Source organism: Fusarium vanettenii (assembly GCF_000151355.1).
Source record: "Fusarium vanettenii 77-13-4 chromosome 7 genomic scaffold NECHAsca_9_chr7_10_0, whole genome shotgun sequence".
NCBI lineage: Eukaryota > Fungi > Ascomycota > Sordariomycetes > Hypocreales > Nectriaceae > Fusarium > Fusarium vanettenii.
The window spans coordinates 255,224-281,103 of record NW_003315875.1 but is presented as its reverse complement, the minus strand read 5'-3'; the positions used below and the strand labels follow the sequence as shown (position 1 = coordinate 281,103).

Here is a 25,880-nt window from a genome sequence, read left to right as displayed (position 1 = left end):
TTTCCCTTCCCATGGAATTACATGAAGATCCGTGGTATCCACGAAGGATCGAGCAATAAAAGGATGTGCATCTAATCGACAATCATTTATGTAACTATCGTATATCTAGGAACCCTTCCATCTATAGGTCACCTCTACATGGATGCTGTCCTAGGATGCCACCTGGATAACCACCTTTCCAAAGTGCTTTTGATCCCAAACATACTTATAGGCCTCGCGGGCTTCCTCCAGCTTAAAGATGCGCGCATCTAAGACGGGATGAATATCATTCACCTCGATGGCACGATTCATCTCCTCAAACTGAACCCTCGATCCAACACTAATCCCTTGTACCGTGCACGTATGGATCACTGTCTCGATGAATGTCGGCTCTTTGGCATCGTCGCTCCCGGGCGATGTGAAGGAACTGGTAGAGCCCACCATTGAGATCAGCCCGTTCAACTTCAAAGCAGCTAGAGCCTGCCGAATTGAGTCAGTCCAAGTTGACCGGGTATTCAAGGGCGGTTTAGGTGGAAAGCGTACCTGTCTAGCAGCGGATGGCCCTCCCACCTCGACGACAAGAGAGACTCCTTCGCTGTTGGGGGTCAAGCTCTTGGCAAGCTGGCCCCAGTTTGGGTTCTCCTTGTAGTTGATCACATGGTCCGCTCCCAACTTCTTGAGTTGCTCTGCCTTTTCAGCTGACGAAGTGGTCGCGATGACTTGAGCGCCAGCCGCTTTGGCAAACTTTCATACGATTAATTCTGGACTCTCCGGGGGACGTTAATGGTAAATAGCAGCATACCTGGACTGCAAAGGTGCTTACACCGCCAGTGCCTTCGGTGAGCACAATCTCACCAGACTTCAAAGCGCGACCCTCAAGTCCGTAAAGAGCGCTCCAGGCAGTTAACGCGGCGCACGGTAGAGTAGCAGCCTCGTTCAAGGTCAAGTTGTTTGGAACCGCAACGAGGCCATCCTCTGAGAATGATGCGTACTCTCTGAGCGAGCCATCATTTTCACTTCCGATAGCGCTCCTTCGACCTCTGAGATCCAGAGGTCCAGCCAGGTGACGCTGGTGGAGCATTGTGGCAACTCGGTCCCCGACGACGAAGCGGCTCACGCGAGAACCGACAGCCACGACGATACCAGCACCGTCAGACACGGGCACTACGCCGTCCTTTAGCGGAAAAGGATAGCGTCCCTGGCGTTGAGGGTTAGCAGTCATCATTGAGGATAATAAGTGTATAGCTTACCATGCACAGCACTAGGTCGCGAAAGTTGAGCGAAACGGCATGGACTGTTTGACTAAATGTCAGCCACCAACGAGGCAACTTTATCCAGGTAAGGGGATAGGAATACTTTGAACAAGGACATCTTGGTCCCCGATCAGAGGGACTGGGGCTTCCTTCTGGAATTCCAGAGATTCAAAGCTGCCAGTACCGCGGATAACCCACTGCTTCTGAGTCTTCGGGACCATGTTGCACAGAATAGCCTGTATAAAGGACTAGAAACCTGTAACTTATGGAGAAGGCTTGTGTGATGAAGTGATGAACGGAATGGCGTTTGAAGAGGGCACCGGGTCCCTATTTATCATACTCCAGTGACCCTAGGGAGCCACCATGTTGCTCCGTCTCTTCCGCAAGCCTTCTCATATGACGCTTTTGACAAATAGGCTGATAAAGTTGACCCTCTTCAAATCATTCACAATGGAGCGTTTTTACTTCAAATGTTCGAGTTCCATGATCCGCGATTTGTCCAATCGACATCTCATTGAGACAAATGACATCCGCAAAGGGTCTAGTCATGATCTGCCGGCCCCGCAATTTGTCTTGTCCAGGGGTTGAGGATGGATTTATCAGCAAGCCAGGATGTATCAAAGCCGTTTCTGCTTGTCGACACTTGCCCTTTTCCATCATCGACCAGTTGGACAAACGACTAAAGAAAAAACGAAAATGACGAATGATCAAGTGCCGCGTCGGGGTCGGCCTCGGGTAGAAGGCCGTGACCGAGTGAACGACCAAGTCGAGGTGCGCGCACCAACACCCACTCCACTAAACTGCAGCTAACAAGAGACTCTAGATTAGGCGAACACGCATGAGATTGGCGCAAAGAACGTACCGAGCCCGGAAAGAAAGCGCATTCAACCAGGAGAGAACCCGCAACCAACAACTCAGCCAAGCCCTGGATCGGGCGCTGGCAACCTTTACCGTGTTCCATCAGCATGCCCTAGGCCTACCTGAGGTACGCGGCTCGTCGGATCTTATTGCCAGTTTGAATCAAGCGGCCTCTGAAATGGCAACCATTGCCAGTGACACAAACAAGTCAGTCAGGTTGTTATTTAGTTCGGAAGCCTTTGATTCCGAAACTCAACGGCAGCAACCGGGGAACATTTCGCTTACAGACGAGGGCGCTGGAGATTTACAAACCCAAATGTTGTCCAAGACCGTCGCCCTCACCATTCGTTCAGCTGACCTCATATTGGGCACACTATCTGAAAAGCTGTTTCGAGCTTGTCTCGAGCGTGTCTTCACCATCCTAGCAGGGAACTCTGGACCCAAGGGCCGAGTCCTAGACTTGAGGCTGCCTCTAGACATCCTCGGTGAGGAACTTCTCAGGTCCGAGTCCCTCAATATCCTAGCACTACCTGTCGTCATGGATGACTACCGCTACCTCCCCCATTCCATGCCCCATTTGCCACTCTTGTACCGTGTTGTTGAGGGAAGCCAGGACATTATACCTCGATTACCGGCACCGTCAGTGCAGAGGATTGTAAGGGGAAGGACGAGGACGAGGCTCGCGACTGCATTTGAGCCGCTTCAAGGAGAGTGGCTCGAGGCTATGGATGTTGAGGAGTACTTGGAGGACAGGGGTATTTTCCTGCGTGGTGCCGACTTGAGTCATGAGATCAACAATCAGAGCTCAGCTCCTTCGGTCCAGCACTCTGCCGAGATAAACTATCAACAGCAGCAACTACCCGAGGTCGAGGACCCGTCTGGAGAAGGGCATCATCATGAAGATGGAGATTATTCTGTGTTTGGTGTCCCAACAACCCAAGAATGGATTGGCTCGGCCGAGCTTCTCCCCCCTCTTGGGACTGGCCTACAGTCCATCGAGGAATTAAGGGCACCGTGGACTGATACTCCTCAGCAGAACTCTCAAGTGGCCTCCCAGATCATCATCGACATCGACAAGCTCGTGCAGCTGCTAGCCTCGAGTGCAACATGTCTAGGGCCTGTGCCAGGAATCCGGCGAACTGCGGTGGACTCGTCAATTGCACAATCTGTAATTCAGCTGTCGGGGTAGACCAAGCGTCTCAGACCCGGGCTCTTTAATCCCAGCATTCAATAATAAAGAGAATCGTATTATTCTTTCACTATCTAAAAAGCTATATCAAGAAAACAGATGGACCCCTCCATACGCTAAATATGCTGCGTTTTCTACACTTATCCTACTGGCATTCTTGATTCTATGACGGTATTCTAGTCTATCCAATATAGGTATAATGGTCTAATCTGAATCCTCGTCACCTCCAATTACATGGAGATGAAACCGCGATTGCGACTTGCAAGCTTCCAAAACCTCCTTGGGAATGTCGCGATCGTCCACCCTCACAATTAGTTCCTTCAGGTTTCGGGCCATTAGGTTCACGTTCTCTATCGTATTCACGAGTAGATCCGTGACCTCGTCGTCAGTGCCTAGGTCGTTGAAGAACTCCAGAGTCTCGAGTTCCGGCGGTAGTCCCACCGAATGCAGACGCGGTCTTTTTGAGGATTTGCCGTATAGCTGATGGTCCCAGTTCAACCGCAGAGTTTTGAGGACAGTGAAATCGCGTAGGGCAAGGGCCCTAGAGCTGCGCAGGAATGGTGAATCGATCGTGATTGTTTCCAACGAATGGCACGCGGACTTTAGGGCCATGAAATAATCTCTGATACTATCAGAGCTTTCCTCAAGTTCGGGTGAGGGGTCTTCTGGGTGTGTCATGACGAACTCTTTGAGAGCCTTCGGAAACGCGAGAAGATCGGATAGTGCATCGTCGTTAATGTCGCATTCGATGAGATGCAACTTGCTTAGAGCAGTCTCATGTGGGCGCTCTACGACGTCAAAGCCCCGATCGTCCAGCTTCGCCCTCTTAATAACCAAGGTTTCGAGCGTCGGATGAGCAAAGACGTGGATATTCTCTTGCAGATCCCAATATTGATCATCCTCATCCTGGTAAAAGAGGGTACACGTCTTGAGACAAGCCAAGTCGAAAGGGCTGTTAAAAAGGTGTCCCACGCTGTGTAGTAGTGAGACAGGCACAGCGATATCCAAAGTCTCCAAGTTTGACATGCGAGAAATGGTCTGAGATATGCTGTTGGATGGCAAGGATTTGTCGGAAATGAGCTGAGGGAGAGTGGATGCGGGATAAGCGAGCTTGATATCCTGGATCGCCGAGCCGCGTCTAGGCCGGTAGTTAAGGGACTCGCTGAAGATGAGATGTAACTCGGGGGTTAAAAATTGAACTGTCTTGTACAAGACAGCGTCTGCGAGGGTGTGGTAGCGCTTATTTAGTCGCGAGACGCTGCAGAGGTCGTGTCCGGGTAGGCAGTTGAAGATCTGCACCAGCGTCTTGTCGGGGAGCCTATCAAGGTGTTCGACATGGTGATAAGGATGATGATGATGATGAGAATGAGGCATCTGGTGAGGAAATGAAGCGGCGGCAGAGGTCTAAGGGTTGTTGATAGTTGATGTTGTTGTTGCTAGGGCTGATGGAATGGTTATCTTCCCTGAACCAACGCTTGGCGCTTATCGCATGACGTTGGGGAATCACTGCTGTTTTGCACGTGATTACCCCAAAAGAAAGAAACCTCGGTATTTATATAACGGGGTGTATATGTACTCATCTCAGATTACTACTGCTGCTTGAGTTGGGTCATTTTCTACAGGGAAAATGTGTAAAAAAGTTACCGAAGTATACTTCAAGCGCTAGCAGCCCAAGGTATCAATTTGCTTCACGTGGGGGTGACGGCTGGATATCTCGAGGAGAAGGACCGAGCGACCAAGTACCGGGACCCTCTAGACATAAGTTAATAACTTGTGTACATAAAACTACTTCTGCTTAACTGCCTAAAGCAAGTACTCACGTTATTGCCTAGCGCAACCAATACTCGTGATACCTATAAGCACTTGTTCTCTCCGCTGTCAAGAGACGACACTTTTCCCGCTCACTGTGCTTTAACCCAACGACCTCACACTCTTTTATGACCTTTTTTCAACATATCTTCTTCCAGTCCGATCCAGAACTAGACGCTGTTTATTTCGTTACTCTACCTATTGACAAGTCCTTGGATAGCCTCACGACGCGTTTTGGCCCTGCTCGGTCTGCGAAGCCAGATTTTCAAGACTATTTTCAAGGCGAAACTGGTATAGTTTCGTAGCTTTTGGGGTGTATCTGATTTCAACGACAATAAACATATCTGACTGGCATTTCGGCTCCACGTTAGCTTTATTCTCATTTGAGGATATCATCTGTATGGTTGGCGCTTATGCTGTGGCTTGACAATTGCTGCAGCAGTCTGTTCAGGCAGTCAGTCTTGGCAATCAGGCTGGCGACTTGTTTCTTGCCCCTCCGGGCGCGACTCGCAACTCGAAGTTGACTCTTGCGATGGATTACTTATTGATGACTTGAGAGGATCCGACTGTTGTGGTTTCGCAGAGGTAGATGGACGGAGAGATATAGCCTTGCATCCAGCAGGACTAAATGGGAAAACAAATCATGATGGGTTTGGTGGCACAGCAAGCATTCAGCAGCTACTTGCACGCAACCATCTTATCATTGGCTAGCTGCCATGCACGATGCCCGCATGATCAACCATCCTACAGCCTGCTGCTGTTGGGTTCCCTTTCAGCTACCCGATTCGGATTTTTCATCTTCTCTTGAACCCGCGCTTCAAACTTTCGAATGAAACCCAACGCTCCAAGCCGTCATCATGTCTGGTATGGAGCCTTTGGCCGCTCTTGGCCTGGCGTGCAACATCATGCAGCTACTCTCCTTTGGGGGAGAAGTGATATCACTGTGTCGGAAAGTCTACAAGACTGGAGAGATTGACCCCAGCCTAAAAGACTACAGCAGCCAGACCGCCAAGATCTGCGAGAGCCTGAACGACAACCTAAGTCAACGACAATCCAATCTCGGGCCCGATGCTTTAGCACTACAACAGAGGGCCACCATGTGCAAAGCTGCCGCAGACAAGCTGAATCACGAGCTACAACTCCTCACTCCAGCCAGCGGAGCCAGCAGGTGGAGGAGGGGTTTCACTGCCCCTATCAAGGCCATTCGCCACAAGCACCAGCTGAGTGAGCTAGAAAAGGATCTCGACAGCCTCAAATCCAGCCTGGATACGCAGCTCCTTGCGAGGATCTTCGACCTGGTAGATCCCACAAAGTTGAAGACCGAAATCCTTGCAGAGTCCAAGGGACTCTTGGCGACAACACTTCAGCAGGTCGCTTCAGGGCAAAAAGACCTTTCCCAACAGATGGTCAAAGCCCTGGAAGACGCTCAGGATCGATTCAATGCGGAGTATTTGAGAAATCAACGGGTGATAGAGCAGCAGATAGCTGCCACGACTCGCGACTTGCAAGACGAACGTGCCAGAGTCCAACGAGAAAAGAGAGAGAACGAACAGCGACAGGATTGGCATCATCTTCTGAAGAGCTTGCACTTTGATGCAAGGACTGAGAGAGTGAACATGATTAGGCAAGAATATTTCAACACCTGTCGCTGGATATTTGGGTCATCCCCACAATATGATCTTGCCGGTTACCACGAGCCCAAGCAAGCTTATCCTGAAAGACATCCACAGGCCTGGCCCTGCTTCACCACTTGGCTGGAGTCCAAAGGCCAACCAATCTACTGGATAGCCGGGAAGCCAGGCTCGGGCAAGAGCACTCTCATGAAGTTCATCGCCTCTGATGAGTCTCCAACCAGGGATTCTCTGAAGCAGTGGCAGCCAGATGTCCAGGTCTTATCGCATTACTTTTGGCTGGCTGGCTCGCCGATGCAGAACAACATCAAGGGCTTTTTGTGCTCTCTGGTCTACCAAGTTCTATCTCGAGATATGTCTTCGTCTCTTGCTTTGCTGGAATCCAACCCTGATATCAAACGAAAGTCAGGCGCCGCAGACTGGGACCCGACCGAGCTTGGACGCATTCTCCTCAGCCTGGCTTACCAACCTGGAAAAGCATTCTGCATCTTTATTGACGGCCTCGACGAACTATCACCAGAGGAGAGCCCCCGAGATTTGATTGACATCATCACAAAGCTCCAGAGCCCTCAGGTAAAATTGTGCCTGTCAAGTCGCCCAGAACCAGCGATGAGAATGTACTTGGGGCATTATCCAACACTACCCATGCATGCCTTCATACGAGATGACATCAGGAGGTATGCTGAGGGTATCCTTAATCGAGCAATGTCCCATAGGAATGACGTTTTCGAGGTCAATCGCCTTGTGAACGAAGTTTCATCTGAAGCTGACGGAGTCTTCCTGTGGGCTGTACTAGTTGCGAGATCCCTCGAGCGTGGAATTGAGAAGGGCGATTCACTCCAGCTTCTAGAGGAACGACTGCACCAAATGCCAAAGTCTCTCAGCGAGTTATACTCCAGTATGTGGCAACGGTGCGAAGATGATCCACAGCCATACCAGAAGGGGTTCTCTCTGTTTATGAATTTCATGATTCTTGCAGAAGGCGTGGCATACCTCGACCACATCGGAAAGGTGACCGTCTTTGAGCTTATGGCTGGAACAAACGCCGCCTTTCTGGACAAATATTTGAACCAGGATGACCAAGTTTCCAAGGAGGAACTCGAAATGCTGTGTCGGGATACAAGAAATTCCATCGAAGCCTGGTCAGCTGGCCTGCTGATGGTGACCATTTCTGCCGACTCGAGCTCGAACTCGGACTCGGACTCGGAGCATACATTCTTGAAGAATTACGGATACTCTGGACCATACTGTGATCTGGCGTTTTACGCTGACATGGTGGTAGAGTATGTCCATCGAACAGCCCGCGATTTCCTCCTAGACGAAGCGGAGGGCCAGAAGTTGTGGAAACGGATCGACGTTTCTCGGGAGGATCTTGAAGTAAAACTTGTGAAAGCAACACTCATGAAGTGCCAACTTTGGAACTTCAAATTTTCGATATCCCGAGAGGTTGAATATCTTTTCAACTCAATCGATCATTCTGAAGGCTCTAGGGGGGCTACTTATGTGGCACAAAACACCTTGCCAGACATCGAAAGAGCATTCTGCAAAGGATCCTTGGAGAGTACACGGTTCAAGACAAAGCTCGATACGCACAGGGAGCCCCAGATCTCATTTCTAGAATTGGCAGCCCATCATGGATTCTGCGACTACGTTTTCAGGCGAGTTCAGGAAATGCGGCAAACCGGCCAGCTCGAAGCGCAGGACTATGCTTCTATGCTGTATACATTCTGTAGCACAAGAATCGGCCACACTTCAACGGAGGTCCCTTTCGTTCCGAGAGAAAGGTTGATCCAGTCACTGCTGAGTTCGTGTTTATCGGATTGTGCAAAGATACGGTTCTCCACTGATTTCAATCTCAGCAGAAGCCTCCTGCTCAGGTACTTGGTCTCTATTCTTGAAACCTACCCTTCTATTCCTATGGTGGAGGAAGCCGTTGCAACACTCACATTTCTTTGGAAACAAGCACCTTCAATTCAAAACGTCTATGTCCAGCTCGTGGTGAGCTTTTCAGATCTTCCAGATGGATATACACCGATCACGTGGCGCATTCAAAGCAGCAGTAGCTCGGACGACGACGACGAGGCGCTTGTAGTAATGAGGGTCAATGTACCCTACTTGGTCATGGCCATCGACAACTTGGTGCATCCGAGTCTCTGCGAACCTGGTATTCTCTCCAAAAAAGAGGAACCTTCAGCTCAAGCCATTCTCATCGGCGCCGGCAGCGAAAGTTGGGGCGTTCGGGACCATTACGAAATTGAATCCGAGGAAGACTCGAGAAAGATCACAGAGTATATCACCACGCTTCTACATTGTAAGCATGGATCAGATCTACAAGAGACGGGGAAGATGGAAGCGACTGATGAGAGGGGATTTGGGGAAATCTTGCAGCAGATCATTTCTGAAGCCACACCACTAAACGTCAAGGTGGACAGGACGTGGAATGAGGAGGGGGCGCCCAAGAGGCTCGAGAGAGTCGATGCCGCCGTGAACGAGTTTTTAGTGATAAAGTCACTCAACTATCGCCACCTTGGTGGTAAGGTATGTATAGTTTACAAGTATTCCCCTTCAACGTTTCAACAATCTGATCTGCTTCAGGCGCTGGGGGCTCGAGGAGACAGTAAAATCAAGCCAGCACAAGTCGCAGCTCCTTTGGGCGAGTTGTGGCTGATAGATGGCTACGACGTGCATGATTGCGATCTACATTGTTCCATCTTTGAGCGGAAGTTTGTAGTACGCCGCCTCCGCGGCGCAAAAAAGGCGAATCAAAGAGTAGCACAAGCTGTGAGGCGAGCGTTTTTTTTAAATGCACATGGGAAATACATCTCTAATATTGCGCCTTGCTTTTGATGACTGGTGATTTCTTGTATTCCCTTTTATTAGGACTACCATGTCTTGGCAAAAACAGAGCCGCCTAGTTAGAAGTGAATCGGGCATACCAAGCAAATCGGCTATGACCCTAACATTATGGTGCTAAGGCAACTTTCCTACGTGGTCATCTTCAATCATTTGGACTTTTGCAGCAAGGGGACTGTTTCATGCGTGGTCCACTAAACGCCGAGGGTCCAACGAAACATGCCCAACTCACAACACCTGTGCACTCGATGCTCACCAACGGACAAGCCCATTACAGTCCCCCACAGAAAAAACACAGTATCGGTTATCCCAGAAATTGCAGCCAATATTCGTCGTAGCGAGCAATCAGGGTGAAAAAGGCTAATCCCATGGCTGCCACGACGAATCTCGCAAAAGGCTATCACTCCACTACAATAATGCTGGCACTCTTGAGGGACTAGCGGAAGGACTGATATTTCCTCAAGTACGTCTGTTCAGCCGAGGTCACGGAGTTTAGATGCAATTCATTGGATAGGGATACGCGTGGAGGTGAGTGTCATATAACTACTACAAAAGTCCAAAGACGTCGCATATACAAGATGGAACGGATTCAAATTCAGTTCCACAGTCACACTCGGAGTCCCCGGTACGACATGCGCTGATCGACGGTCAGCAACTATTTACGAAAAGGCAGTAAGCAGATCGGCCCTTCATGATCCTCATGTAACCCTGCAGCAGATCACCCCCACTATCATTTATTGTTCTTCATGCAGCCCTACAACTTCCGCTATGGGCAGCTGCGCAGAGCCCTTCGTGTTTCAGTCCCCAATGCGGACCAGGTTCGGCCGACGATGTGATTTCTCAAGCCGCAGGGGTCAACTTGTCTCGTTCGATGGATTGGTAAGACGACTACAATTTATATATAATGAACCTGTTGCCACATAGCTTCATGCACTTGGGACCAGAACATCACTCTCTTCTGTCTCATCGATTTATCATGCCTTCTCTCACTCACTACCTCATCATTCTTTCGGCTGTGATCGTCGGCTCCGTCGTTGCCGATGTCAACCCCAACGCCCAGGGGGCTTGCGACGATACCCACGGCGGCCAGGACGCCTGCGGCCCCAACGGTAGTGAGGCTTGGTTGAACACCGGTCTTAACGGCGAAGGATGGAACCCTCCTTTCCTTGACATCAACGGCCTCAAGCACATCTCTCTCGAGGACTACTACAACGGCGTCGGAAGGTCATGCCGCCAGTACGACCAGTACTTCAAGTCATCCGGAGAGAAATACAACATCGACCCAGCCATTCTCGCCTTCCTCGCCATGCAGGAGTCTTCGTGTAATGCGGATGCTGGAGGACCTACCCCTGGCTTGATGCAATGCGAACCACGCAACTGCCAGAACGGCAAGTCAAGCTACCAATATCCCATTCAGGACAACGTCGACTGTGGAGCCCACGTTCTCCGAGCCGCGCTAGACAATGCGGGAGGAAATGCCGTCCGAGCTATTGGCTCCTACAATGGATGGTTCATCAAGGGGTTTGGTCTTAATGGAGGCAAAGGAATCACCGTTGACTACCCCTGCTCCGCTGAGGGCCGCAGGAACGGTGCTCCACAGAACTTGGATTATCTGCATGAGACACTCAATGGTTGGTTCCAGGGACTGGACGTTTATGGAAGTGATGCCGGAAAGGTTGGTGGCATCTATGGCTGTTCTGGCAATTGCAACAATGGGGATAAGTGTTAGGTTTCGCTGGCGGAATAGACATTATTGCGAAATAGGATCAGTCTTAACAGCCCGTTCAAGCGACGTCCACTCGCAATGAAAGGTCGTAGCTCAGTTCCGATGTATATACTTCCCCTAGTCATTTCTTCAGATACATACAAAAACATGCTCCTTACATGAATCTCAGTTCGCTACGGCCGTCAAAGTTCAGGGCTTCTGGGATGACAGTTGATATATGCCATATTCCGAGGGATTGGTTTCCCTAGTCTTGGGATGCTTAATTGTGGTAAAATCTGAAAGGTTATTAAACCATCGACGCAAATCCTCGTCCTCGCCATGATTACATTCATGGTGACTGGCTCTGATACATCCTCCGGTGGACATGGGACGCTGTGGACCCAGCACCGCGGCCCATCGTCATAGCCCCTGGAACGCCAGCAGACTAGCACATACGACCATACCCACCGGAGAACTCGGGATCCCGTCCGCTCTCCCATAGATAAGCCGGTGAGGGGCGGATTAGTAGTTGGGTCGGTGACGACCAGCGAATCCCCGCTGTTGTATGTTTTTGCCCAAGACGGTGATTTTTTTGCCAGGTGTGCGTGCTTAGAGCGGTTGACCGGTGCGAAGATGCAGTGGCTGAGTTGCTCAATCTCTCATGCGTTAGTCGCCGTCGTGAGTTTCTCTGACGCGAGTCGTGGCGCCACAATGCGGCGATTAACCCGTCATGTTGCGCTGGGACCATGAACAACAAGTCGAAGTTCCGTGCGATGTTTGGATGTGCAAGACAACAACCTTTGTGCAGAAGCTGAAGTTGTGCTGCTGACACATCATTTGGTCAGCCAATCGGGTTTGACTACAAGAGAGCCGAGGTGGAGGTCTATGTGGGCCAAAAGTGCTTCCATCCAATTAGAACCCACCTAAACACGTGATACTACACGCTTAACTATTTTAGGATCTCCAAGCTCCACAGCAACGTTGAGCTCAAAAGGTACGAGAAAACATTCACAAAACAAGAGTAGTTCAGTTGGATGCATTGACAGTTTCATTATTTACAAAGTCACTATCACTGATAATTGCCTGTGTGAAACTTCTGATATACTTTCATACACTCATTCGCCACCTGTGCTATCTCGCTTCCGTTCATGGTTGTAAAGTCATTTGCTTTAAACCCACCCTATACTTGGAGATGTCATGAACAGGATCACCAAATTCCAACTACTCTCCTATGACTAACTCGAAGGCCTTGAGAGTGTAATGCATTGAATATAATTGATGAAAGGTCTCAATATCACCGAAGCTCACCCTTAAGAAATGCGACACGAAGTTGAGCCATGTCGTCGTTGAGTAGGCCAAGCTGCTTATGTAATTCATTTCAGCCACTTACTGACCGCGGACGAGGGTTTTGCGGGGTTTCAGATGACCTTGTCTTGACATGAACAACATGGATATTGCGCGTCCCAGCCATGCTTGTTTACGATGTCGCCGGCAAAAGAAAAGGGTATCGGGATATTCCATTTGTCTTTTAATAGACAATGCAAACGCTAACAGCTGGAAAGTGTAATCGCGGTATTCCGAAATGCTCACATTGTTTGAGGGCCAATGCCGCATGTAGCAGGGAGATTTTCATCAGCGGATCACACGTTGCTGTCAGGTATGCCTTGTTCTACCATCAATCTTTGGCAGAAAAGTAGAACGAAGCTGATGCGTGATGGTTACAGGACTGTTGCGGAGCTCGAAGCTGAAGTTGCGCGTCTGGAGGCACAGGTCGCCGCGGGTGGACATGTACACCCAGACCGTGTACACATGAGTCCCGGGATGACCCAAGGTGAGAGTCGTCAGGACGCTGCCGAGCCGATTCCTGTACTCGACATAGACACGAGCAGGAAGGGACAGACGCCGAATCTGGGTGTCCTGGCCGACCTCAACAACGCCACAGTGTACGACTACGAGAATTACAACCTGGCGCGCATGCTCAACAGCGCGCTCATACTCGGAAATGACACCCTTGATGCACATTCGAAAAAGCAACTCGGCAGGCCATTGGCGCTATTCAGATCAGCCACGGATGGGCGGAGTCCACTACAGGACCTCCCTAAAGACTTGCGCGCTTGGTATCTCCAGCGATACCTGGAGCATGTGAACCCGATATTCCCCATTCTCGATGCAGAAGACATCAGATCAAGCTTGGAGAGTCTTGAAAACGGGCAGTCCATCGGTCCCTGCGAGACAAGTCTCGCATACTTGGCCTTGGCCATTGGGGCAGTATTCCCTAGTACAGATTCTTTGATGGATGCCAGCGCTGCATGCCAGCTGTGGCAGGCAGCTTCCAACGAGCAAAGCTTTCACGATGAAACACCAAACACGGTTCGAATTCTCATCCTTCTAACGCTATTCTCACTGCTCGAGGAAGGGTTTGGAAGTTCCTGGCATCTGGTCGAGCTGGTTGTGCGATCATGCATAAAACTCGGTCTACACAACAAAACATCCGAACAGACCTCAGGTACTGAACTGTTTTGGAGTGCATATCTTCTCGATCGCTGGATCAGCTGCACGCTGGGACTACCGGTGCTGATCCATAACGAAGAGTTTGATCAACAGATACCCGAAGCCCCATCAGAAAGCGGTCAAGAATTATCACCGATCCCACTCTGGCGTATGGCTTATGGCCTCTTAGGAGATGAGAGTGGGCTTCCAAATAACTTGCAGGAAGCAACATGGTTCAGCCGAGCAGGATCCCCGCCACCGGCGTCGTTGCACCCTCCGAATCTGCTACAGAACATGATTGCCGCAGACCTGAGAATCGCGCACGCATCTCGCTGTATTCTCCGTGAAGGAGAAGCAACTGCACAAAGATTTGATGACACTGCTTTACATCACCTCTCGGTCATCGAGACTGCGATCAAGCGTGGATCCACATTGCCCTGGACGACTGGGTACACGACCTTCCTGTCCGTCATGATACGGCTCGTATCTTTCGGCAAAATCTCCAGATGCGGTCTATTGTTCACTCAAAACACCCCTGATTCGGTGTACATTTCGAGGGCGGTTGATGTTCTCCGTTTCCTTGCCCGCACGTTCAGATCTCTTGAGTGTCTGGGCGACTTGCTCGGTCACCTTAGTCAGGTCGGCACAGCAAGTATTTCGGTATCTAGCGCTCCACTGTACCTTTCTAGTTCAGTGTTAATTAATTTCTAGGGCTCCAATGAAGCGTCAATCGGTGTACCCAGACATTCTGGAATATTTACCATCACATCTCGCGCTTTGCAATCGATCGGTGTCAGTTGTAGTTAAACGCCATGACATGGTGCCTCAGCAAGGATCTCAAGGCGGTCCAACACTTGGACCTGACTACCCTATCATGTTATGTTATCAAGAGTGACCTATACTCCATGTTTATTGATATATTCATGTGTTAGTCATCGTCTGTGCAGGAATTCATCACTTTCGGCATGGGAAATGCAAACATTCTTGCATAGGTCTCTTAACAACACCCCAGTGCGAGACTTCTGAAGACGTCTTAAGGCATTTCAGAACACGAAAACACTGGGAATAGCTGAATCACTGGGATAGTTACATAAAAACCCCAAGTTTCGGAGGATTGCGTTAACGAATTGGTCTGGTTGACGCGAATCACCGTCTTTGTATTCATCTACGATCTACAATTCACAACTTGTGAGTCATACACCAAGTCGGATTTATTCGTCCGAAACCCGTGAGTTGCATTATTGTCCCTTATTGCTCAACCTGGCGTTGTACTCTTCATCCGTCACAGCCTCATACCACGTCGTTTTGCCCCGGCTAATAGCCAAATGAACCAGAATACTCCCTTCATCAGCCCCGTGCCAGTGAACAGTCCCAGCGGGACACCAGACAACATCCCCCACGGACAACTTCTGAGGGACACCACCCTTGTCACAGACCCAACCTGAGCCGGCCTTGACTTCTAGGACCTGGCCGTCCTCGTGGTGGTGCCAGTGTGTGCGGGCGCAGGGGGTGAATGTGGCTGTAACCATGGTGATGCCTTCTTCTTGTTTGTTGAGGACACTGTCGTACCAGACCTCGCCGGTAAAGGTCGGGCCCTTTTTGAGAGTTTGGCCGTTTTCGGGCCGAGAGGAGCGAATGATTGTCATAGGCATCTTGGATGATGGAGAGGATTGTGGTGTGTGGAGGAAGGTGTGGTAAGTGATTGTTGGTATTGACCGAGGAGGGATGAGGTATCGAATCGATTGATGTTTTTGAACTGTCAGCTAACAAGGGTCGTAATCAACCCTGGTTATAAACTGATGCGGCCGTCGGTTTCTTTCGGACAAGCCCGCAAAAAGGGCCATACTCGGCGTCAAGTGGGGCCGCCTCGGGCGGTCCGCTCGGACAGGCCCGACAATGCCGGGGAAGCAGATCAAACCGTGGTATTATCGCCCGGAGAAGAGCGCGGGATTTTTCGAGCTTGGAGACGCACATCGGCATATTTTCGAGTGGTTTCGGTAAAGGGAGAAAGATGGGAAACGATTTCCTCGCATACAAATCAACCCTCGTTCAACCCAGACGTTTGGACCCGAGTCATCATCACTACTCCAGACCCTTTCCGCTAGCTACGATGCCTTCTGCAGAGAATCCTACCACGTACGGTTTTATTGGCCTTGGGCTAATGGGCCTGCCCATGTGCAAAAATCTCGCCAGCAAGCTTTCTCATGGCGAACGCATCAGAGTCTTGGACCTCAACGAGGCAGCTATGGATCAACTCTACAACGAGTTTCCTAAGCAAATCACAAAATGTTCTTCGCCAGCTCAAGTTGCCGAGGGCGCTGAGGTCATTGTGACTATGCTCCCAGAGGGTCGTCACGTCCAGTCAGTCTACATTTCGGGTCCCGAAGCGCTCAGCACCGTTTCTTTGAACGGGAAGCTCTTGATCGACTGCTCAACAATCGACACTGCAACCTCGCTCGGTATTAAGGACTACCTGAGCACGGAATTTCCCACTGCCTCCTTCTACGACGCTCCAGTCAGCGGAGGCGTCATAGGGGCCGTCAAGGGAAGCATCTCCTTCTTTGTCGGATGCGATGATGCCACCGATCCCAACTTTGCCACCAAGATTCAGCCCGTCCTGCGCTACATGGGTGGAAAGGTCATCCCCTGTGGTGGGCCGTCACTGGGACTGACGGCCAAGCTCTGCAACAACTACCTCTCGGGCATCCTCACGATTGCGTGCTCCGAGACATTCAATATCGGCATGCGCGCAGGCCTCAACCCCAAGAAGCTATACGACGTGCTGCACGCGGGTTCAGCGCAAAATACTATCGCCGACAAGTTTTGTCCCGTGCCCAACGTCGATCCTAATAGCCCGAGTAGTCACGGATACACTGGTGGTTTCCGCATGGCGCTGATGCTCAAGGACTTTACGCTCGCTACGCAGATGGCAGAGCGGGCGGGAGCTGAGAGAGTCTTGGGAACCAAGGGCTTGGAAATGTATAGCTTGCTGAGTGGAGAGGAAGAGTACAAGGATTTAGATGTGAGGGCAATGTTTAGATACATTGGAGGGCAAGAGGACTGGGAACAACAGGAGGAAAGTCGGGATGCCCGGAGTGTGGAAAGGAATGGCAGTGGCACGAATGGGCATTAGGCTCTTGTAAAACAGTACTAGAGTATATCAAGAGTCTGCAACATGTTGAATACACACATGATAATAATTGTCTTATTTGTTCTCGGATCTTTGCCTGCCAGCTTCGTAAGTGACTCTACTAATCAACGGCCGGTTACCTCGAAGGAAATGACGTTGGCACCTACATGATAGACCCGGGGGTTTGTTCTTCTCCATATGGAACATGAGAAACTAAGAACTGAGCCCTCGGTACTATTACACTATTAGGATAGGGTGGTGACTTTTTAAACGTGGATTCAACTATCAGAATTATCAGGTTGCCCTCTCCTTGACCAGCGCCCAGCATCTAGCCTTGGCTAGGGCATACAGTGTCTCTAATCGAGGCAAGGGGACACCATTTTGCTTCCCAAGTCTCAAGGCATTGCCCAGAATTGCTTCCACTTCGAACTCTCTGTTCTGCCTGACATCCTGGAGCATGCTCATCTCTCTCCCCGTCCCCGTCTCCGCCCTCTTCTTTGCGATGGAGAACTTCTTCTCGGCCACCTCAACCGTCACGCCCTCGATGCCGGTTGCTTTTGCCAGCTCGACGAGCTCCATCATGATGCCCCACGCCAAGTCATGAGCGTACGGCTCCGAGGTGCGCAAAAAGTCCCCATCCGTAGTGAGGGTGAGAGCCCCAATGGGATTCCATGCCGCGTTCATGAGTAGCTTGGACCAGCGCGCGATCTGAATATTTTCGTGGACCTCGGCACCACCGCCGCCCTTGATCATGAGGTCTGCAAAGCGTCTTGCAGCATCCTTGTGTGACTGGGGCGCCTTGGAGGGATAAGTGCCTAGTTCGAAGAGGTTGAGCATCTCGGGATACTCAATTGTGCCAGGACCTGTCTGCACCGCGGGACAGTAGACGACGCCGCTCAAGATGGGATTCTTAGGGAATGCTGCCGCGATCTCCTCTTCAATCATGATTCCGTTCTGTGCCAAAACAATGGTCGTCTGTGGCCTGCCTTCCAGAACAGGTCTGAGTTGTTCAGGCAACGATGGTTTGCTGCCTGGAAAGGACTTTGTGCAGACCAGAACAAAGTTAAACGAGATGTTCTCGCATTCAGAGATGTCCCGCACGACGGTAGTTGGTCTGAAGGCGACATTGCCATATCGTACAGACGATAGTTTGAAGCCTCGTTCCTTGACCGTGCTGTAATTGGATCGACAGACGGTTGTTACCGAGCAGCCAGCTTGAAGCAGCTGATACAGGTAGACACCGCCGATGCTGCCGGCACCAAAGAGGAGTATATTGGTAGATGTGACCGCCATACTGAGGAATGAACCGGGGGCGACGCGGGCCTGTAGTCAACAGAAAGGCTGAGTGAGAGTTTGTGCGCTTGGTAAACTTATGGGACAACAAGACCCCGATTGGCCACCTGTTTTAATACACAAGGAGGCGACCCTGAGTGGAACTGACAGCAAGTTGAGTTAAAGAGGGGGCCTTGCTATTCCTTGGCGCCGGCCTCCCCCGACTTTCTCCAACCGAGGGATAGCACAAGCCTCCGTAGACTCGGACAACCCCGACTACGATGGATTATGTCCTCCGACCCCATGGGGATTCCCCAGATTCCCCACACATCTCTATGGCCCCGGCGTTTCGTGTGGATCATATAGATTGATAGGGTGGTCCTGTCCCTGAGATCAACTTTCAGTCAACAACGGCAGACGGACCTCGACATCGTTTGTCCTTCTTCCCAAGCCTTTTTCTCTCTTGTACAAGCATCATGTCGCCTCCCGATCAAGCCGTGAAACTCGAAGACTTGCCTGGACAGGTCAGCAACAAGCTATCCTATGCCCATGAAGAGGGCGATCTGGATGAAGCTTCCGGCCTGACTCATGAGGAACTGGCATTTGTTCGAGATTTCCCCGATGGCAAGAAGAAAAAAGTTCTTTGGAAGGTCGACGTTCGGCTGGTGCCGTTCTTGACCCTCTTGTACCTTTTTGCATATATCGATCGTGCCAATATTGGTACGTGTCTTCTATTCATTATCTCTTGAGATGCATGCTAATGGGCATTGAAATAGGCAATGCAAAAATTGAAGGACTAGTTGAAGATCTCGGCATGACAGACGATCAGTACAGAATTTGTCTAAGCATCTTCTATGTCCCATACATCCTCTTCGGTAAGTCTACTATCCTCTGTCAAGCTCTTGAATGACCCTTTCTAAACTGAAGTGCAACCAGAAATCCCGAGTAACCACTACCTCAACAAAATGAAGCGCCCGTCTATCTACATTGCCGCCATCGTCATTGCCTGGGGTCTCGTCATGACCTTCTCTGGCCTTACCCAGAACTTTGGCGGTCTTCTGGCTATCCGTCTATTGCTCGGAGCAACAGGTATATCTGTCTTTACTTCTTGACCTTGTCTTGCCTGGAGTGGGGGGCTAACAACGGAGTCCCATACAGAGTCTGGTTTCTTCCCCGGTTCAATTCTCATCATCTCCAAATGGTATCTCCCCAACGAGACGCAAACCCGTATCGCGGTTTTCTATACGGCTTCTGCTCTGGCCGGCGCTTTCAGCGGAATGCTCGCGGCCGGTATCGCCCAGATGGATGGTATCGGTGGTCTGGAGGGGTGGCGCTGGATCTTCCTCCTCGAAGGAATCGTCACGGTCTTACTGGGCGTAGTCACCTACTTCTGGCTTATCGACTCCCCAGCCCTGTCGAGCGGATGGCTTGAGCCTGATGAGGTTCGCTATCTAGAACTCCGCCAGCGCGCAGACCCATCTCGTCGAGCCATGGCGCGTGCCAAGAACGAGGGCACCGGTTCTGATACTCGCAAAGCGTTGATCAGTGTTCTTTGCGATTGGCAAATTTGGATGCATGGAATCATCTACTGGTCCAACACCGTGCCGAATAACGCCCTCAAGTTCACCATGCCGCAAATTGTCCGCAACATGGGCTTTGAAGCGACTCGCGCGCAACTCCTGACTATTCCCCCTTACATCATCGGCGCTATATCCGCATTCGTTTCTTCTTGGTTCGCCGACCGCTTCAGCTGGCGTATGCCATTCATCGTTGGCCCGCAGCTCATCGTTATTGTGGCTTACTCGGTCCTCTTTGCTATGGCTGGTGATATCACGAATAACGTCCCCGCCTGCTACTTCAGTATCTGTCTAGCGTGTTTAGGCCTGTACCCTATCAACCCCTGCGGTAACGCATGGAACCTGAACAACCTGGCTGGTCCTTCTAAGCGGGCAATGGGCATTGCTTTTATGCTATGCATTGGCAACGTTGGAGGCATCATCGGTGGTTTCATCTACATCGACAGCGAGAAGCCCAAGTATCCAACAGGTTTCGGATCGAGCTTGGGCTTTGTGGCAGCGGGTGTCTTGGCTTGCCTCTTGGTTGAGGCTCTGTACAAGTACATCAATACCCAGAGGGCTAAGATGACAGAGGAGGAAGTCTTTGCCAAGTATACGCCCGAGGAGTTGGATGCCATGGGTGACCGATCGCCATTGTACAGGTACACCCTATGAGGGAGGAGCATGACGGGCGTCAAACTCGTATTATGCCATGCCTCTTGATTGGTGATAGCCCGGGACCTTGTTTAGCTTAGATATTAACACTCGAAGTTATAATCTATTGCGAGATTTATAGTAACTATGATCAAGATGTATGTAGAGCGGCTTGTGTTGCCCGGAGCAGTCACGTATGCATGCGTTAAGCCCCAAATACTCAGCCAAATTCACTTCAATTGGCGAGGGTCTGGAACGCCTACGTTGACTGGAAGAAATTTCTGCTCTCCAGGGCCAGTCAATAACTGTAGTGCTGGGAAACCCTGTAAATTCTATGATTTCTGGGCTACTGCCGAACATCTGTAGGGACTGCTCGAAGCAAAGAGGAATATTACTAGAGTTACTCCATAGGGGTACTGGGAAATTCTGTCGTTGTCGAAGGATGCGATCGTTGTTCTTGTTCGTGGTGTCCTCTTGATCTGAAGAGAAAACTGGGATTAAAACCCATGGTTGGGATGATCCGCCACGCACAGATGATCGAAAAGCCCGGAAATGCATGAAAGGTAGGGACTTGATCATCCTCTCGCACGAGTCACGACCATCGCTCCGAAGAGACGGTTTCCGAGGCATGCGGGGTGCAGATAGCTTCTCTTGTAGATGTCGGGTTTGCCCGTGGCTGATGGGTCGGCCTTGTCCGCTCCGGCTTGCCGTTTGCTTGGTTATCTCTAGCCGAGTCGGGGCTATCCACTGTGCGTTTGTACCGGAGCCGGACGTGCCCGTTCATTGAACTTGGTCTAGGATGCTGAACTGAGCATCTAGTCAACCCCGAAAGGTAGTCCTGTGCGTGATAGAAATAAGACAAGTAAGAAGAACGAAAACACACAGGTCAACACAACATCCTTCGCCTAGAGGCATTTCGAACAAACGAAACATCACCATGAGTCACAATACTTCTGCGAACGGTGACGGGCATCATATCCCTATCCCCATCACAAACCAAGACCTCTTTGATACCCGCGGCCTCGTTGCAGGTTCATGGAAAACCCCGCCGGGTGGCAAATCTTTCCCCGTTTACGAACCGTCATCTGGCAAAGTACTTAGACAATGCTCTGACTTCGGACATCAAGACTTCATCAATGCTATCGACGTGGCAGATAAAGGATACCGACAATTTTGGTCGTCGACAACAGCCAAGGAGAGGGGAAGTCTCCTGAGGGCATGGTACGAGCAGATTCTTGAGAATGCCGACGATTGTGAGTGCCACGAACTGTTTCAACTGTATCAGCTCTTGTTGCTCACCGCCCATTTACGCACAGTGGCTGTCATTCTATCGCTGGAAAATGGCAAGACCCTGGCTGAAGCGCAAGGGGAAGTCAAGATGGCGGCTTCATACGTCTCCTGGTTTGCTGAAGAAGCAACGCGGTCCTATGGCGAGACGATTCCTTCGTCTTTCCACGACACAACAGTGCTCACATTCAAGGAGCCTGTAGGGGTCTGCGGTATTATAACGCCGTGGAACTTTCCAGCTGCTATGATCACCAGGAAGATCGCGCCTGCGTTCGCCGCTGGATGCTCTGTTGTGATAAAGCCCCCAAGCGAGACACCGTTTAGCGCCATCTCGCTGGCAAAACTGGCCATCAAAGCTGGCATCCCAGAGTCTATTATTCACGTGGTCCCCACGAAGGATCGACAGGCATCTCTTGAGTTGGCAACGAACCCCAAGGTTAAGAAGCTGAGCTTTACCGGGTCTACAGGAGTAGGCAAGATGCTTACAAAGCTGGCGGCGGGAACTATGAAGAAAGTGAGCATGGAGCTAGGTGGAAACGCGCCTTTGATCGTGTTTGAGGACGCAAATTTGGATTGTGCAGTACAAGGGACTTTGACTGCCAAGTTCAGATGCGCCGGCCAAACATGCGTGGTATGTCAATCGAGCTCAAAGTCCTTGACATGGCTAACCGTAACATAGTGTGCCAATCGGATATACGTGCAAAGCTCGGTTATGGAAACATTTACAGCCAAACTCGTGGAGCGAGTGAGTAACCTTGCTCTTGGCAAGGGCATTGAGCAAGGCACGACCCTGGGGCCTCTCGTCAACGCCGCAGCCGTGAACAAAGTCGCACACCAGGTTGAGGATGCAGTTTCGAAGGGGGCGGTTGTCAGAGCGGGAGGCAAACCACCAGGTACAGACGGCTTCTTCTTCGAGCCAACTGTCATCACGGGTGTTACTAGGGAGATGGAGGTTGCAACCGATGAGACTTTCGGACCCCTTGCGGCGATATTCTCGTTTGAGACTGAAGAGGAAGTTATAGCTTTGGCCAACGACACGGACTTTGGTTTGGCGGGGTACTTTTTCTCCAAGGATATTGGGCGCGTCATGAGGGTGGCTCGTCAACTTGAGTGTGGCATGGTCGGCGTTAATACGGGCATCATGACAGCGTGCGAGTCACCGTTCGGTGGCATCAAGGAGAGCGGTGTTGGTATTGAGGGTTCCAAGTATGGTTTGGCCGAATATCAGAATGTCAAGGGTGTCACGATTGGGAATCTTAACGACTAGTAGGTACCTATGGAGATATGTTGGACACTTGAGGTAGATGAACACCTGATCAATGGCTGCTGTAAATGGCTAGTTCCTATTGTCGGATCAAAAGCCGCCGGGCAAGTCCGACTGGACCAGTGGCCCGGGAAACGCCGAATAAATGCTGGTGAAATCGGCTACATGACCAACAGTGATGATTGGTGACGTGAACGATCCCCCGCACTCAGTGATTGGACCGTCGACCAAATCCCAAACTTCAAGAAACCATGGAGTCAATACCAGAAGCCGGCTCTCTTGCGGCACCTAATACAGTGACTGCTACTCAGGGAGCATGTGTATCATGTAAAAGCAAGAAATTGAAAGTACCAGACCCTTAAGGAACGCCCTCCATCGCTGTACCGTCTATCTGACTCTTCATACGCAGTGCGATAGACTGTCGCAATCATGCAACAACTGCACAAGACTTGGAGAACAATGCATTGCCGTGGACCCTGGATCAGGGCAGCTGCACGCAAGGAGGTATGCAGGGTTGGGGGTTGATCCTAGGCGCCGCTTATATGTTCTGTTGTCAGCTACGTGGATGGCCTTCGCGATAGAGCTGAAAGCCTACGACAAGCCATTCATGAAAGTCGACCTTCTGAACCCGAGGGTGTAGTTGGAGCCGAGCTCGCTTCTGTTCCGACCCCTTCCCACTCTTTGCCCAAGGTTTCTCCTAATTATAGCGGCTCTGGGAGCATTTTCAGGTACCACCAGCAGATCTACCAACACTTAAGTACTGACAGCGTTTACACAGTCTTGGGCAGCTCGTGGCCGCTGCCGTCTCTCGTGGCTCAGATAACTCAGTACTCCGCCTGGGTGTCTCTGCAGCCCAGGAGCACGAACAACAAAACGTAGAAAGGGTGCGCGCCACAGAGATACCTCTACCCAGTCTTGGTGACGCCGTCGAGCTTGTTAAGTTGTACTTCGATGCATTGCACGTCACTATGCCGTTCATGAGACAATCAGATGTCTTCCAGCAGCTTGAGCGACTGTATACTGGCACTCCGGTCTATACTGGACAGGAAAAGACTCAAGATCTCTTCCAGATCCATATGATATTCGCTATCGGAGCCATGCGCTCTCCTGGGAGATGGAAAGAAGACCGCGCAAGGGACCATTATCTGACCGCTATGAGCAAGGAGGCTCATCTTGGCCAAGTGCCACCTACTGCACAGATACAGAACCTGCTCCTTGTGTTTGTCTTTGCCACTCTACACGACGTTGGTATAGCGAGCACTTGGGAGATTATCAGGCAGGCCATGAGAGTCTGTGTGAAATTTGGATTCCATAGTCGAGAGACAGTGGAGGACGACCAGTTACAAGAGCAGCTGCGCCGAAGAATATTCTGGTCTGCATACATCTCGGATCGACATTGTAGCCAGAACTTAGGTCGACCGGTAGCTCTGGCTGAAGAGGATATTACCATCCACCTTCCAATCAACCAGGACGATGACAAGATCAATACAGGCGAACCAGAGATTCCTGGTAGATACACCGAAGTGACAAACTTGGTGAGACACACCCTCCTGCGGCGCCTTGGTGCGAATGCCCGCATAGCTTTGAACCGTTTATCAAGACAACGAGCTTCTCTGGCAGAGCAGATAGAAACTGCGAAGACCTGGACCGATGCGCTTGAGGCTTGGTATAACTCTAGTGTCGTCAAGCATACTCCCGCCAACGCATACGAAACCAGACAATATCTTGACATCAACTTTCACCGCGAACGGATGAAGTTTCTCTCGTACCTAGTTCTTCCCTCGGACAACGCACAGAGCACGACTGCGCATACCGAGCACTTGTGGCAATATACCCTCTCGGCTTACCAAATTCTGCTGGCATATCAAAAGCAGTCCGACGACGGTTTCTTAAAACCCAACTGGACGTACGTGCAAGACGTGTTGAAATCTGGGTTTGGAATTCTCTACTGTGCAGTCCGCATCCCAGAGCATCGACGTCAAAGCAACAACGGAGTCAGCCTAACGCCCTCAGAGTTGGACACGGTTATCAACGCGCTCAAACTATGCGGCGAGACGTTGGGCAAGATTACGGCTGAGTGGAAAACGGTACAGCGTCACGCAAACGCATTCATGCAGATGTCTGAGGCTGTGCTTGAGCTCATTGCGAGTACCACCCGGAACGCTACGAGGGAGCAGAGCCACGCGGATAGCGGGGGCCAGAGGCTGGAGGAAACCATGGACTGGGACTTTGACGCTCTTGACTCCACGTTGAATATGTTCCAAGGAGAAGGGACTGAGCCGTTTACTGATGCCGAGTGGGCTGAGTTGTTTGAGTTGGCTGTGGAAGTGGATGGGGAGCTCACTGCCTATGCCCATGTAAATCGTTTCGAGAGCTGAGCCCCCCTCGTTCTAAGATGAGCCGGTTACGGGCTGGCAATGGGGAACCTAGAACTCGCACTGCGCCAGTGACACTATTGAGATTGCATAGCCCGGTGAAGAATGAAACTTTGGAGATGCTACCAAGGCAGCTGGCCATGTGGCTGTGTTATCACTGGGCTTCGTGTAACCCCTGGCTTTCTTCATGCGCTTGGACCGCCGTACTACATAGTATCGAGGAATTTAGCCTTGTCTGACTTCGGTAGCTTCCTAACGAAGTAGTGTTAAGCGAGAGGGAACGTTGCAGAGATTGTGAAACGGTGGTTGATACACTGCGGACGGTTTGCATCATGGCAGCATTGCCCGGGAGGTATGGGACTTTGTCATACAATAGTATGAAGGTTCAGAGCACTATATATGTTTATGATACTTAAGACAATGATTAACGTGTTAGGCCCTGCCCACCGAGAATGGAGTTTTCCTTGTAGCACGGGTAAGTCTCATGAGAAACCGTTGCCAGTGAGTTGTGCGACTCACGACTCCTCGTGAGGCTGATTGCCGATGCTCTCGTTGGGTTTCGGTGGTTGGGACAC

At 50.8% G+C, this 25,880-nt stretch overlaps 11 protein-coding genes across 11 annotated transcripts; 7 read left to right on the top strand and 4 right to left on the bottom strand.

Annotated features, from left to right (window-relative positions):
• Positions 1 to 150: 150 nt before the first annotated feature.
• Positions 151 to 1,453, bottom strand: NECHADRAFT_45382 (uncharacterized protein; the record flags this gene model as incomplete). Its single annotated transcript, XM_003049039.1, has 5 exons — positions 151 to 459; positions 523 to 723; positions 782 to 1,177; positions 1,230 to 1,273; positions 1,336 to 1,453. 5 exons carry the CDS (start codon positions 1,451 to 1,453, stop codon positions 151 to 153), a joined length of 1,068 nt encoding a protein of 355 aa, XP_003049085.1.
• A 475-nt stretch (positions 1,454 to 1,928) lies between these two features.
• NECHADRAFT_82592 (uncharacterized protein) lies at positions 1,929 to 3,279 on the top strand (the record flags this gene model as incomplete). Its single annotated transcript, XM_003049287.1, has 2 exons — positions 1,929 to 2,003; positions 2,056 to 3,279. The coding sequence occupies 2 exons, from the start codon at positions 1,929 to 1,931 to the stop codon at positions 3,277 to 3,279; spliced, it is 1,299 nt and encodes a 432-aa protein (XP_003049333.1).
• A 204-nt stretch (positions 3,280 to 3,483) lies between these two features.
• On the bottom strand, positions 3,484 to 4,653 carry NECHADRAFT_82591 (uncharacterized protein; the record flags this gene model as incomplete). The annotated part of the gene is made up of 1 exon (XM_003049038.1): positions 3,484 to 4,653. One exon carries the CDS (start codon positions 4,651 to 4,653, stop codon positions 3,484 to 3,486), a length of 1,170 nt encoding a protein of 389 aa, XP_003049084.1.
• Positions 4,654 to 5,945: 1,292 nt separating this feature from the next.
• On the top strand, positions 5,946 to 7,877 carry NECHADRAFT_11637 (uncharacterized protein; the record flags this gene model as incomplete). Its single annotated transcript, XM_003049286.1, has 2 exons — positions 5,946 to 6,386; positions 6,432 to 7,877. Coding segments are annotated over 2 exons (1,887 nt in total), but the record flags the coding sequence as incomplete, so codon positions are not given.
• Positions 7,878 to 10,548: 2,671 nt separating this feature from the next.
• On the top strand, positions 10,549 to 11,512 carry NECHADRAFT_106250 (uncharacterized protein; the record flags this gene model as incomplete). The annotated part of the gene is made up of 2 exons (XM_003049285.1): positions 10,549 to 11,247; positions 11,468 to 11,512. 2 exons carry the CDS (start codon positions 10,549 to 10,551, stop codon positions 11,510 to 11,512), a joined length of 744 nt encoding a protein of 247 aa, XP_003049331.1.
• Positions 11,513 to 12,724: 1,212 nt separating this feature from the next.
• NECHADRAFT_101083 (uncharacterized protein) lies at positions 12,725 to 14,697 on the top strand (the record flags this gene model as incomplete). Its single annotated transcript, XM_003049284.1, has 4 exons — positions 12,725 to 12,781; positions 12,840 to 12,934; positions 13,002 to 14,427; positions 14,479 to 14,697. 4 exons carry the CDS (start codon positions 12,725 to 12,727, stop codon positions 14,572 to 14,574), a joined length of 1,674 nt encoding a protein of 557 aa, XP_003049330.1. The 3' UTR covers positions 14,575 to 14,697.
• A 308-nt stretch (positions 14,698 to 15,005) lies between these two features.
• Positions 15,006 to 15,419, bottom strand: NECHADRAFT_82587 (uncharacterized protein; the record flags this gene model as incomplete). The annotated part of the gene is made up of 1 exon (XM_003049037.1): positions 15,006 to 15,419. One exon carries the CDS (start codon positions 15,417 to 15,419, stop codon positions 15,006 to 15,008), a length of 414 nt encoding a protein of 137 aa, XP_003049083.1.
• Positions 15,420 to 15,877: 458 nt separating this feature from the next.
• NECHADRAFT_45028 (uncharacterized protein) lies at positions 15,878 to 16,900 on the top strand (the record flags this gene model as incomplete). Its single annotated transcript, XM_003049283.1, has 1 exon — positions 15,878 to 16,900. The coding sequence occupies one exon, from the start codon at positions 15,878 to 15,880 to the stop codon at positions 16,898 to 16,900; it is 1,023 nt and encodes a 340-aa protein (XP_003049329.1).
• A 291-nt stretch (positions 16,901 to 17,191) lies between these two features.
• NECHADRAFT_45039 (uncharacterized protein) lies at positions 17,192 to 18,190 on the bottom strand (the record flags this gene model as incomplete). The annotated part of the gene is made up of 1 exon (XM_003049036.1): positions 17,192 to 18,190. The coding sequence occupies one exon, from the start codon at positions 18,188 to 18,190 to the stop codon at positions 17,192 to 17,194; it is 999 nt and encodes a 332-aa protein (XP_003049082.1).
• Positions 18,191 to 18,645: 455 nt separating this feature from the next.
• On the top strand, positions 18,646 to 20,400 carry NECHADRAFT_94941 (uncharacterized protein; the record flags this gene model as incomplete). Its single annotated transcript, XM_003049282.1, has 4 exons — positions 18,646 to 18,889; positions 18,946 to 19,044; positions 19,106 to 19,258; positions 19,328 to 20,400. 4 exons carry the CDS (start codon positions 18,646 to 18,648, stop codon positions 20,398 to 20,400), a joined length of 1,569 nt encoding a protein of 522 aa, XP_003049328.1.
• Positions 20,401 to 21,316: 916 nt separating this feature from the next.
• NECHADRAFT_45299 (uncharacterized protein) lies at positions 21,317 to 22,933 on the top strand (the record flags this gene model as incomplete). The annotated part of the gene is made up of 3 exons (XM_003049281.1): positions 21,317 to 21,632; positions 21,696 to 22,297; positions 22,346 to 22,933. The coding sequence occupies 3 exons, from the start codon at positions 21,317 to 21,319 to the stop codon at positions 22,931 to 22,933; spliced, it is 1,506 nt and encodes a 501-aa protein (XP_003049327.1).
• Positions 22,934 to 25,880: the final 2,947 nt, after the last annotated feature.